Consider the following 12,223-nt stretch of genomic DNA (forward strand, 5'->3'; position numbering starts at 1 on the left):
CAATTTTGAGTGCTGGAAATTATTGTTTGCAAAAATGAGGGTTCTCCTCTCACCTAATGCATCATGTTTGGCTGTTAAGACAATACTGAAATTCTGGAATTAGTTTACTGCCCATCTATTTTAAAAAAATATATACTTTGAGGCCTGAAAAATTACTTTTTAAAAACAAACTTGTTGGGTCATACCCAATTAATTCCATAACAAACTGGAGAAAGAGGTTTATCATATTATGTTTGGATTAAAAATTCAATTTCTTTTATGAGTTACACATGAAAATGAATTTATAACCAAACCGTTTTATTCACTGAGCCTTTTGAAGGTGTGTGCTTAGAGTCCCATTAACAAATGAACAGGGAACGTTCTGCCACTGCCAACTGTCAGCAGCAATTCTAACATCCACGTCACACCAGTATCTTATTCTCTTTTCCTCCCAGGTGACCCTTTGCTTCTCCAACGCAGTTTACAGGAGAACTAACATTTTTAAAAGTAATGGCAAAACTGCAGGCAGCACAGAAGTCATTAATACAATGAAAGCTAGTATCACCCTTAGGTTATCAGAATGTAAGGCTTATTAATTAAGGAAAAAATCCCTTTTCCTTTTTGTTGGCTGCAACTACACTGATTTGTTTTATCAGTATCTGAACAATAACCTGATTCAATATCTGTACTTGGATGAGTAAAGGTTAGCTCTAATCACCTGGGCACAAGAGCAGTTTCAAGCTGGAATGCTTCCCACCTTCAAGGAAGACTATAATTTTTGTTTTCATGTATCTGTGATGACAATGCAGTGAAATAAATGAAGGAAATATGATCTGTGAGAAACATGAATACTGAGACTGAAAGTATCGCCTGTAATGGGGTGCAGCGTACACATCACTAAGGAAAACGCTGTAAAGGTCTGAGGTTTCCTCTCGGAAATAGCAACAAGGACTGGGAGAAGCTGAGATGGTGGTGTCATGTTAACATGAAACAAGTAGGAGACAGTCACTTAAACACCTTTTTGTTCCCCAGAAAAAGAAAAAAAAAAACAACCAAAAAACCAAAACAAGACTGAATTAAGCGTAGTAAAAATCCCAGTAGGTCCATATCTAGCTATGCCTCTAAGTAACCTGAAGAAGTTTATTTCAGCACTAGAATGAAAAACATGGAAGAAACGGTTATCTCAACCCAATCCTAGATACAAACTTACTATTTGCTGCCATTGCACCTCCCTGGCACAGGTAGACTAGTACCCCCTTCCTCCTCAGCCTCAGCGGGCGGGTAATCATAACTTAGCAGCAACAAAGCCATGTCATTTGCGGAAGCAGACAGACTACCTTTAAAATTACCATCTTTCTAACGAGCACCTTGTAAATCTGATGAAATTTATGTTATTAAACTCAAAAAAGATTCTGATGTATTTGAAAAATAACTTCTTAAACTAATAACCAAAACCACCAGAAAGGACCGAAACCTTATAGTGTCCACCGCATTTTGAGCCACACAATAGCCTCTTGCAGAGTGACACAGGCTTCAGAGGTGCTCCCTTCAGTACCATGAGGCTGGTTTGATCTTCATTCACCTCCCTCTGAAGGGTACAATGTTTACTGAGAAATGAGAAGTCCCTCAGTGCAATGGGCCGCAAAATTTGCTGCACAACAGGAGATGAGCAGATGAAGATTCAATACCTTATTTGTCAACTGTACTTATAAGTACAAATGAAAATATTTGACTCTTTTTCACATTAAGAGAATGTCTGTTGTACGATACATTCAGCTCTTGCAATTCAGTTTAAAAGGATGAAAACATCACTAGCCAGACAGCTCCTGAAATCAATGCCATATTTATAACTTTTATGATTAGTGAGCTGCTAATGCCTACTATCTCCTTAACTGCACATGCTCAAACCCTCTGTGGAACCAGACACTCCCTAGACCAGCACACGTGCTGCCGGCCGGCACAGTGGGTCAGCCTTACATTAATCCCTATCCAAGGAAGGCAGCGCAGTGCAAACTGTGAGCACCACGTGCCCTTCCTACATGGGCAGGCTCCAAAGCCTGGCCATGTATGTCCGACTGCAACACCAGAGCCTCTCAGTCACTGCTCTGCGTCCATTAAGTTTTAATGAATATTTATCTAAAATATCCCGTTATTTTCCTGATTAAATACATCCTGAATGACTCAGTGTGGGAGGAGGGGGCCGGAGGGTGAAGGGTGTTTCAATTTTTTTTGGTCAAGAAACCTCCTTTCTCTACAGATACATGTCTCTGTTCTAGATCACATGCACCTTTTCCCACTTTAAAATAAGGAAAAGATCTATTCCTTCAGAGTCGACAGACAATATATGCGAAGCAGTTCAGGGGAAGTGAGGCAGCTTTAATAATCTGTATCACATTATTATTTGTCTGTTGTAACTTTATGGCTTATAACCAGGAGTTTAGGGACTCGCAGATTCCCCTCCCTGGAGGGCAATGTATCATGATCGTAATGTATCATGACCTCAACAAATGTTCTATTTAAACAGCACAATGACTCCCAAATGGAAAACACATTTCTGCCTGCGATATCTCAGGTTTAAATGTATTTCTCTTCTTTTTTTTTTAAATAAAAATTCATTTCTGGAAAAAAGTGGCCTGGCAGGGATTCAATGGCATGCTCCACCTTCGAACATGTATGGCCCTTCAGCACTGGTGAGGCTGGTGCCAACGCGCGGTTGGCGTGATGACAAACCCACCACCCCAGGGGTGTCAGACTTACTGAGGTTCCACCTGAGGCCCGTCGTGGTGACGCTCTCGCAGGAGTTCCCAATGGGGATAAGGCCACACCAGGCACCTTCCAGTCCCGTGTCCACACGCAGCTTGTGCTTGCCCTGCAAGGCAGAAGGGGCTCGAGTCAGTGCTCGCCAGGCACCTGGCCAGCACTTGCCACAGACCTGGCAGATAAACCAGAAAGTACTTAGATGGAGATGGGTCCAGAACATCCCCAAAAAGCTCAGGAATACTTGGCTGCAGGAATTCAGATTGTTGATGTTTACAGAGAGAGAAGGGACATGTGCTTGGGTACCAGACCTCATGGCTTTCGAAAAGGTTGTTTCTGGGCTTTTCGAAGCAGGATCTGGCTTTACTCATTCTTCCCTGGCAGTTTTTGAAGAGGCACTTCTGTCAAAGCTAGGCTTTTTAGTGCTGTGAAATCCAGGCGGCCTGACCCATCCATTCACCTTTTTCCTCACCTAAACATCTGTGTTTCACTTCCTAAACTATACTAGTCAAAGCACCACCAAAATGCCTTCATTATTTTGACATCTGTAAAATTTCATGTACTTCTCCAGGCATGTACTCTTCCCAGAACGAAGAATACATGCAGAAATTTAACGAGGTGCTAGAGAAATGAACTTAAATATTTAGAGTAATCTGCTTACACTAAGTAGGAACAACAAAGTGAAATTAAAACACATTTTTTGCACATCTAAGATAAATTCATCTTGTAACTATCCAGTTCATGGGATACAGGAGAAGCTCTTAGTTAGTACTTATAGGCACTGTGTGAACATCTTGCCAGTTACCAGCATATGAACAGTTGCACGGAAGAGTAGAGGTGGAAATCTTTTACAGAACAGGGGAAAAAGGAAAAAAAAAAAAGCAGCTGAATGTTAAAAGTTCTGGCACAATCTGTGTTCTAAGAAACTAAGAAAGTGTTTATGAAAAATAGCTACAAGAAAACAGCAAATGCAAAACAGTGACAAGATCAGTGGAAAAAATCATCCTCTTGTCTCTTCTATATAGGTAATTTTTTCTTTCAAACAAGCACAGGTTTCATCTGGGGAAAGGTTAGGATTCTTTGAAACGGAGGGTTCTTTGGGGTTTTATTCTCTTGTGGATGCACAGGCAAGTTAAACCCTCCAGCATATCTTTCACATACAAACTCTTTGTCACTATAAATAAAATCAGATATGCCCACTTACTAATCTACCAAAATAAAAGGACTGTCTGAAACCCAATGAGTATTCAGTGAGTACTTCGTTAAGCAAGAAACCAAGGTTTTATACTAAAGGAAAAAAGAACAGTTGAACCATAAAACTCAGGTAAATGTCCCAAGCAGCGAAAAGACTTTCTCACAAATTTTCTTTGTGGAATGTATTTAAGTTTTTTTCTTATGTCCTGTCCTCTCACACGCTCATTCCAAATCCCCTGGCAAATACAAAGTTACTAGTTAGAAAGTCAAAACTGGAGAGAAAACATGTTATTGCTGAGATGTTAACGACTGAGGCGTTCGACAGCTTCTCCTGTTAATGCCAAATGCATTATGAAGAAACAACTTCAATACATGTCATGCTCTCAGTTAACAAATGAACCTTGGAAAAGCTGTCAATTAAGGAGTATCAGATTGCATAGCTTAAGCCTGTTTGATTGCAGAGCAACAAGAAAACCAATCCAATACCATCTATCTTCTCAGGGTGTCCAGCTTCATGTGGTAATGAGCCCCGTATTTCCATAGTGGTTGTGAACGCTTGCATGCCACATTCAGAGGTGTAACCAATTCAGCCTTGATAACCTTTTAATTATGCAATATGCCACACTACTCCTCTCTCACAGTACAGAGGGGAGCAGGAAAGGGAGAGGAGAGCTGCAAGTACAAGCTCTCTCGTTATGCGATTGCAGATATTGTCTATAATGAAGCTGATGATGAAGGAGAGAACGAAGGGGCGGAACTGGCTGTTCCTAATGAATGTGCATATTGCTGCTCAGAGCTGCTTGAGGAGAGCACCAAACACACCGCGTTTATCAGTTAGTAAAGGAATATGAAAAAGAGAGATAAAAGTAACTGGCCCGACAGAGAACCTCATTAAGTCCTGTATTCTCAAAAACTGTGCCTATCCACTGGTAGGTTTGCATTGCCTATTGCATGACATTCTGGTCCAGCTTACAGATAGGGATGTGATTCAATAGAAATGTATGCAGAAAGCTGTCTTTCTGTGATCATGAAATAAATCTTGAAAACAAAAGATGCCACTACTAGAGGCTCGCTAATATCCAGGATTTTATCATGAGTCTTTTCATGCCTGATACTTCCCTGACATCCCAGTTCACACATCCCAGTGATTATGTGAGAATCTTGACTCTTCCCTGCAAGGACATTTTCTAGCCCTCAGTTGTTAAGAGAAATTTCAAACCAGGAGCCCAAAGGGCTAAACTCACAGCAGCAAATAAACCGGAATTAAAATATTAAAAGGTAAATTAATTTTTAAAAAAACCCTCTCAGCTGTTAAGCCAACCTCATGGCTTAGAGATGGTTCACTGATATTACACAAGACCATTTTTAAGACTTTAACTAAATCAGTAAGGGATCTTAATATTTTTGGGGACAGTGGGAAAAGGGAAATGATCATTGGGAAAAAACAAACAACCCCCCCAAATATTCCATTAATTTTTGCCAAAAACCATGAATCAGCCAAGGCTATTGTAAAGTACAGCTCTAAATTCAAAGCACTGAGTCTGCCACGGGGGAGATTTGGTGCCCAGGCTTATCTTCAAATTTTTGAGTACAGATCTTTCAACCAAGCAAGATGGAACTGCTATTTGCAGGAGGAAGGGAGGATCAGAGCTTGTAATTTGCAAATACAAGTAATAATTTGTTCTATTTAAGTTTCTGTGATTAAAGGAACAATTATATACTGGCACTTAAAATACGAAACTGTTCTCAGTTTCTGCAGAACTCCTAGTTCCAAAATTAGGATTAAAAAGAAAACCAAAGCTTGACCAAATAAATCCCTCTTCCTTAAATTTTTTGTCTCTGTAGGAGGCAACTGAAATATTTTCACATTTAACTTAAGAATCAAGTATTACCATGTTTGAATGATACTGGTGATAAAATAATGGCAAATAATACAGCTGCATTGATTTTTATCTTATTAAGTCAGTTTTGAAAAACATTGATCAATCTTCAGCATTGATTTTTTTTCTTCATTTTTGTCTCTGATGCTGGGAAATAAGATCAATTTCTAAGTTCAGCAATAAGAAGAAAATGTCAGAAGATATTTTTAAGAATGCTTCTCCCATATATGTTACACCTTTCCTTTTGATTCTAACCTTGTGTTATAAGAAAGCATTTAAGCACTAGTGGTTAAATATACACCCACTCCAACACTGGTCCTGCCGAGGAGAGCCCTAAAGACACAGCTGTTCTCTGTCACATCTCCTAACTGAAAGGATTAGAAGTCTGACTGTCAGGAACTTGTGTAACTAACCCTATTCGAGGTTGTAAGATGCTAAAATCCTTAGTAAAAAATTTCCAAGCTGAAAAGCATATAAGCAGTGTCAAGGTAAAAGTGATAGCATCTTATGCATGCACAATATAGAGAAAATTACTTCTTCGAGTACTCTAAAATAGATACAAAGCGACAAAATGTTACGAAAAAGGGAGAGAAGGGGGACTGATCTCCCGTACTGAATTCTAAAGCGATCTGAAGTAGGGAAACGTGGAAGCTGGCAGGCTGGAACTGGACACAGAGGAGAGGCACAAAGTCAGTTAACAAGATGCTGGGAAGGAATAAGGAATTAAAATTAAGCTTTAAAAAAAACAAATTAAGAAAGGTATAATAAGCAGATCTTAGAAACTGCTGAAGGACTAGGACATGTGAAAGGTAACAGGGAAGGAAAAGGAATTACTTACAGGGTTAGAGGACAAAGCAACCTTATTTCAATTTTCTGGCTCCCCTGACAGGGTTGTCCATTATAAATAAAATTACTGAATAACTCCTAGAAGTCACAGATTTTCTAAATGGTATTCTTTCACCTGTGCTTGTTGTGAGATCTGGAGCTACAGAAAAATAGGATTTCTTGAGATATGGCCAACTGCTCTGTGGTACCCCCTCCATCAGCTAGATCTTGTTTTCTGCAATACTGTGATAAAACATCTTTTTATATCAGCTTTGTTTCAGTGATCACTCCATAGATGGCAGCACACACTTGAAAACAACAGCAGCAGTGAAAAACTAAATACAGATGTCATAGTTACCCACAAAAAAGGCAAAACCTACAATCTGTTTTAGTACACAAACATCTGGGCGCAGAAAATGGTTTATAGATAAAAGACCTGGGGAATGGATGGAAATCAACACGATCACCAGAGACTGCAGCAGCGAGGAAGAAAGGAACAAGGATGAAACCAAGCTGAGAACATTTATGTTTAAAACCAAATCTCATGATTTGCAATAAAGTAAAAACAAAGTTCCAGAAATATTTCTATTAATCATTAGTTGTGTAAGAGCTTGATTTAACAATAATAAAAGCTTTTAGGCTGAGATTCTGAGCATGATAAATACAGCCAATTTTTCTAAAAGGATGTATTTAAGAAGAGCCATTTTGTTATAACCCTAAAATACCATCAATTGTCTTTTCAAACAAATATACATAGCGCTGAATTTTATTTTTTTTTATTGCATGAATGCTATTCAAAGAACATTATCTGAGCCAACCAGGCTTTTTGTTGCTGTTGAAAATAAAAGTATTCACAGTTCCAGTGAAAACTTAGAAGTCTAAAAGCTTTTGTACAGCATACCAATGACTGCTTAAACTCACATGGAAAAACCAGCAGATTTATTGTACTTCAGCACAATATTCCCAACTGTTGGACCCAATCCTGCCAATCCTTACCATTGAACCCTGGTAGTGCTCCTGTACTGAAATGGATAGACTTCAGGATCTTGGTTATTTGCAAGACAGAGCCACATCAAGCCCACTCTTCAATAAGAGCACTTCATAAAACGATGACTGTACAGCGAATAAAATCCCAGGCAGTAGAGAGAATAAATTATACTCATTATTAAACCCAATTAATGACACATCTGCTTCAAACCGATTTATGGCAAGGGTATAGAAAGAAATCCCTGTGGAGGTAAGTGCCACTAAACCAAAAAAAATTTACTATACCCTGAGGTTATACATTTAAGTGGTTGCTACTGTATATCTAACATACAAATCATCCACAAAGAGCAAATGATCCCAGAGTTTCACACATTCACACATGAACTTTTTCTATGGGCCCTGTAAAACCCTCCTGAGAATACACTTCTGGTGTAATACCAATGAAGTTTTACTGAGCATAGTAGGTGCACCCCTTGGTTTCCCATCACCTGTTGCAGCATGAGCAAGTAAAACAGCTATCTTTTGCAGTCAAGTCTATATGACTGACAAGAAAACAGCAATCCTAGGTGCAAAAAATGCAAAAGTGTGTTTCACTCTGGAGACTGCAAGCAGTTAAAACTGCCAGCAGCATCTACACTGCTAACATGCACACAAAGGAAGTGATGAAAACAGTTAGTCAGGCAAAAAAAGATATCTGGGAATACAGAAGTTACTTTAAAAGGGAGTTTGTGTGGTTTAATTTCTTTTCACAGAGATATCTTAAAGATTCACAAATGCCATAAATGCTGATCCTTGTTCTACTCTGAATACTACCCTAAAGAAAAACTCATTCTGATGCAACTTCCTACTTGCAAACAAAATTCCACATTTTCTGCAGCCTACCATAAATCAATGCAAAATACACCACAAATACAGCATGAAACAATGATAATCGCAAAGTGGCTGGTCCTTCTCTAAATTCAAGCAAGCTTTACACTAGCCCAGTGTGACATTTTATCCTTGAGCTTGTGCATTTGATGCCCTATCCTCAGCAGGCCCATCATTACAGGTTTAATTAGCATTTTTAGTGATGCCTTAAAAAAATCAGAACCATTTTCTTTATATCCATTTATGAGACTACAGAGTATAATAGATTGCAGATAAGAATGAAAAGTAGACAAGCTGCTAGAAGATTTCATATTGCCTGTGTAATTATTATGCAATGTTGCAGTTAAATTGTCAATCTAGAGGGGCCTTTACTAAGGGCACTAATATTCTATAATTCCTAAGTGATGAGAATTACAGCATAATCTTTCTCATCATCCACCAGTTCATAATACATTTAGTGTCACTAGTCATTCTTTTTTGTGCATCTCTACAGGGTAAGAGTCCAGAGGATCTCTTCTACCTAGACTACACTCTCTTATTTTCCTTGGTATTAGAGAAGCGTGGGAGTTAATTTAAAAGACAGGATTTTGTTCACCTAACTTGTCACAAGAAACAATTTCTTTGTAGCACTGAATTACTAAGTATTGCTGGAAGGCACCTTTATGTTATGTAAGAACACGGAAATTTTGTGCCAGTATGTAGCGCTAGAGTTTTCTTGTTTTGTTTTTTGAAAGTGCTTAGGCTCTGTCACTATACAAGAAAAAAATATGGTTATCAAGCCTATTGCATATCAGTGTTTACTAATGTATGCTATACAACAACATTTGATATGTATTTTTTCTTGTCTGGGTTGCTCTGATCGAGCTGCTTTGTCTATGCATGTTGCCTTCTCTTCCCTAGAACAGGTAATGTTTTCCCTTTTGCATACTTCTTCACAGTCTGTCCTGTGATGGAGCCTATCATGTTCTATTTAATGGTAAAGAGATTAATTGATTAATTTTTCCTTTCATCAGCTATCGACCATGTGAATCTTGGCTGGCTGTTGTTGTAGGTGCCTTCATGACTTCCCCTAAAATTCAAATCTGTCTGTCTCTTCTCAGAAGTCTACCCAGACATACTGGCAAATCTCCATATCTCTCCTCCAAAATCTCACTTGGAAATCTTCTCTACTGTATAAGTAAGAAGAATGACCCACAGGCTATTGGTCAACATCTCCTTATAGTTTCTTGTACTCCTCAATCTACATCCATGTGACGCCCTTTTTTACGTGTTATACGATGCAGCAAATCGTGAGCTGCATCAAATCATCTTATACACCACCACCTTTTTAGTAGAACTGGCCTCATATTTGGGGGCTTCATGTTAGGACTAGGGACTTCAAGAAAGCCTAGCCTCTATAATTTCTTCAGTGCAAAGAGACTGATGGACATAGTTCTCTGCACTGAGTAGGAGAATCTTATAAATGCTCTTTTCTTCCTTTAATTTCTGTTACTGTCACACACCTCTAGGTAAGAGAGAGAAGCTTGAAGTAGTTAAGAATGAACTTTTGAGACAATTTTCAGCACCCCTTCTTGATCTCTGTTACAGGAAGGAATAATTGGCTGTTGTTATAAAATTATTCATTGACCTGGGATAAGAAACCATGTCTATTTTCAATAGGCAGGGAAATGGTTTCCGCTTTAAAACAGGCTTCACAAAAGTGCCCCAGATCTTGTGCTAGTACTGACTGACTGCTTCTCTCTACACCCATGAAATTCAAAGACCTGTTGCTCAGGTCAGGAAGAAGAGATATAATTAAAGAAACTTCAAGCTGGTCATTCAAACATAGATTTTTTTCTCCTTTTTTTTCCACCTTTTCACCATTTTCTTGTATAGCTAAGTAGTCAGTTGGAGATTACAGTCCATACAAAAATCCATTCTTTTCTTGGAGCACATGATGGGGGAACAGAATACTGTACCACCCTGAAGCCTGTTTTCCTCCTTTATGAATCACACTTGGATAGGAGTGTAAAGTTGATTTGCAACAGCCTTTTTATAATGGGTATAGCTTCCGTTCCCTTGCATTTCAGTGGGAACTGCACCCACATCATCAGTGACAGATTTGGTCCTCAGAATGCAGAGGAATATTCACAAGCATGCTAAAATATTTCAAAGTAGGCCAACCTGAGCCCTAAATAATTGACAGTGATTTGTTACCATAAACAAATACAGTCAGCCTAGCATCTTTTCTCACAAGACTTCGAAGCTCTGAAAGTTGCATGTATCTTTCCAGCACGCATTTGTCATTGCAGTTATAATTCTCAGGGAGAATCCCAGAAGAATTCTACTGGTATGTTAAAAATACCACCTTTGTCTACCACTAAAAGTTAGAAGAAATTGTATTGTGTAGCAGACAATGAAAGAACAAAATACCCATGTGGCACTAACCTTCTGCCTTCCTTAGACCTATGCAGCAGACCTCTTATATCCCCCAAAGGAGTATTCAAAATTATCAACATGCTGCTAGCACTTAGCCCTGGCATGATGTGGCTGAGTTAAAAATTTTTGGTGTGATGAAAAAAAAGTTCAGCAGAGTTGCTATCCTGGACTTCAAGAAAGCAAGCAGTGTCCCCTGGGAATATGCTTTTGAGGGCTCCAGAGTCCACACATGCTGGTCAGCCTTTAAGAACCATCTTTTAGAGGCACAGGAGCAGGCAATCCCTTTGTGTTTTAAGTCAAGCAAGCGGGGCAGAAGACCAGCTTCGCTGAAGAGGGAACTCTGCTTGGAAATCAGCAGGAAAAAGAAATTTATGATCTCTGGAAGTAAGGTCAGGCTTTGCAGGAAGAGTACAGAGCTGTGCTCTGCATATGCAGGGAGAAGACACAAAGGGCCAAAGTTCAAGCAGAGTTGAAACTGGTCAGTGTTACGTCAGACAGTAAGAAAGGCTTTTTTCAGTATGTTGATAGCAAGAGGTTGTCTAAGGAAAACACTGGAACAATACTTGCAGAAAAGTATCACCTGACAAATAGGGATGAAAAAAAAAGTGGAGGCATTCAATGCTTTTTTTGCTTCAGTCTTTAATAATATTGATGGAACATGGGCTGCCCAGTTGTCTTGAGTTGGAGGACCACAACTGCAGGAACAGTGATTTTCTATTTGGCGACACCGACATTGCAAAGGATTTGAACTTGTCCTGAGGAAGGCACCAAAGCTGGTGAAGGGCTGGCAGGCACGGCCTCTGAGGAATGCTGAGGACTCTGGGTTTGCCTAGTTTGGAGAGGAGGCAGCTGAGGGGCGACCTCGCTGTTCTCTCCAGTGCCAGGGCACATGGGAATGGTTCAGAGCTGTGATCATCATGGAGGTTTGGACTTGACATGAGGAAACGTTTCTGTTCCGAGAGGGTGGCCAAACCCAGGAACAGGATTCCTGGACAGGCAGTCAATGCCCCTTGCCTGTCAGTCTTTAAGAAGCATTTATTGGGACAGAGCCCTTAATACCATGACTCAGCTCTTGGTCAGCTGAAGTGGTCAGGCAGCTGGACTAGATGATCACTGTAGGCTGCTTCCAGCTTAACTATTCTCTTCCCCCTTCTTCACGCTCCTCTTCCCTCTTCTCCATGCTTCTCTTCCCGCATCTTCCCTCCTCTGCGCTCTCCTTTTCCCTCCTGCTCTCCCCTTCCCACCTCTCCGCTTTCCCCTTCCCTCCGAGCTCCTCTTCCCTCCAATCCCCTTTTCCATCTCCTCCACTGTCCTCT

At 39.8% G+C, this 12,223-nt stretch overlaps 1 protein-coding gene across 5 annotated transcripts in view; it reads right to left on the minus strand.

The window, feature by feature from the left end:
- The window catches only part of TPK1 (thiamin pyrophosphokinase 1), a 312,799-nt gene that overhangs the window by 60,491 nt on the left and 240,085 nt on the right, over positions 1-12,223 (minus strand). For 2 of the 5 annotated variants that reach the window (XM_037385150.1, XM_037385147.1), the window contains one exon: positions 2,737-2,848. The exons of 1 other annotated variant lie outside the window; for it this stretch is intronic. In XM_037385150.1, the coding sequence (XP_037241047.1) occupies positions 2,737-2,848 (112 nt within the window). Of the gene's footprint in view, positions 1-2,736; positions 2,912-12,223 lie in introns of those variants that run through there. 2 more of the 5 variants (XM_037385146.1, XM_037385148.1) reach the window with 2 other exon arrangements.

Source organism: Falco rusticolus, chromosome 4, assembly GCF_015220075.1.
Source record: "Falco rusticolus isolate bFalRus1 chromosome 4, bFalRus1.pri, whole genome shotgun sequence".
Lineage (NCBI taxonomy): Eukaryota > Metazoa > Chordata > Aves > Falconiformes > Falconidae > Falco > Falco rusticolus.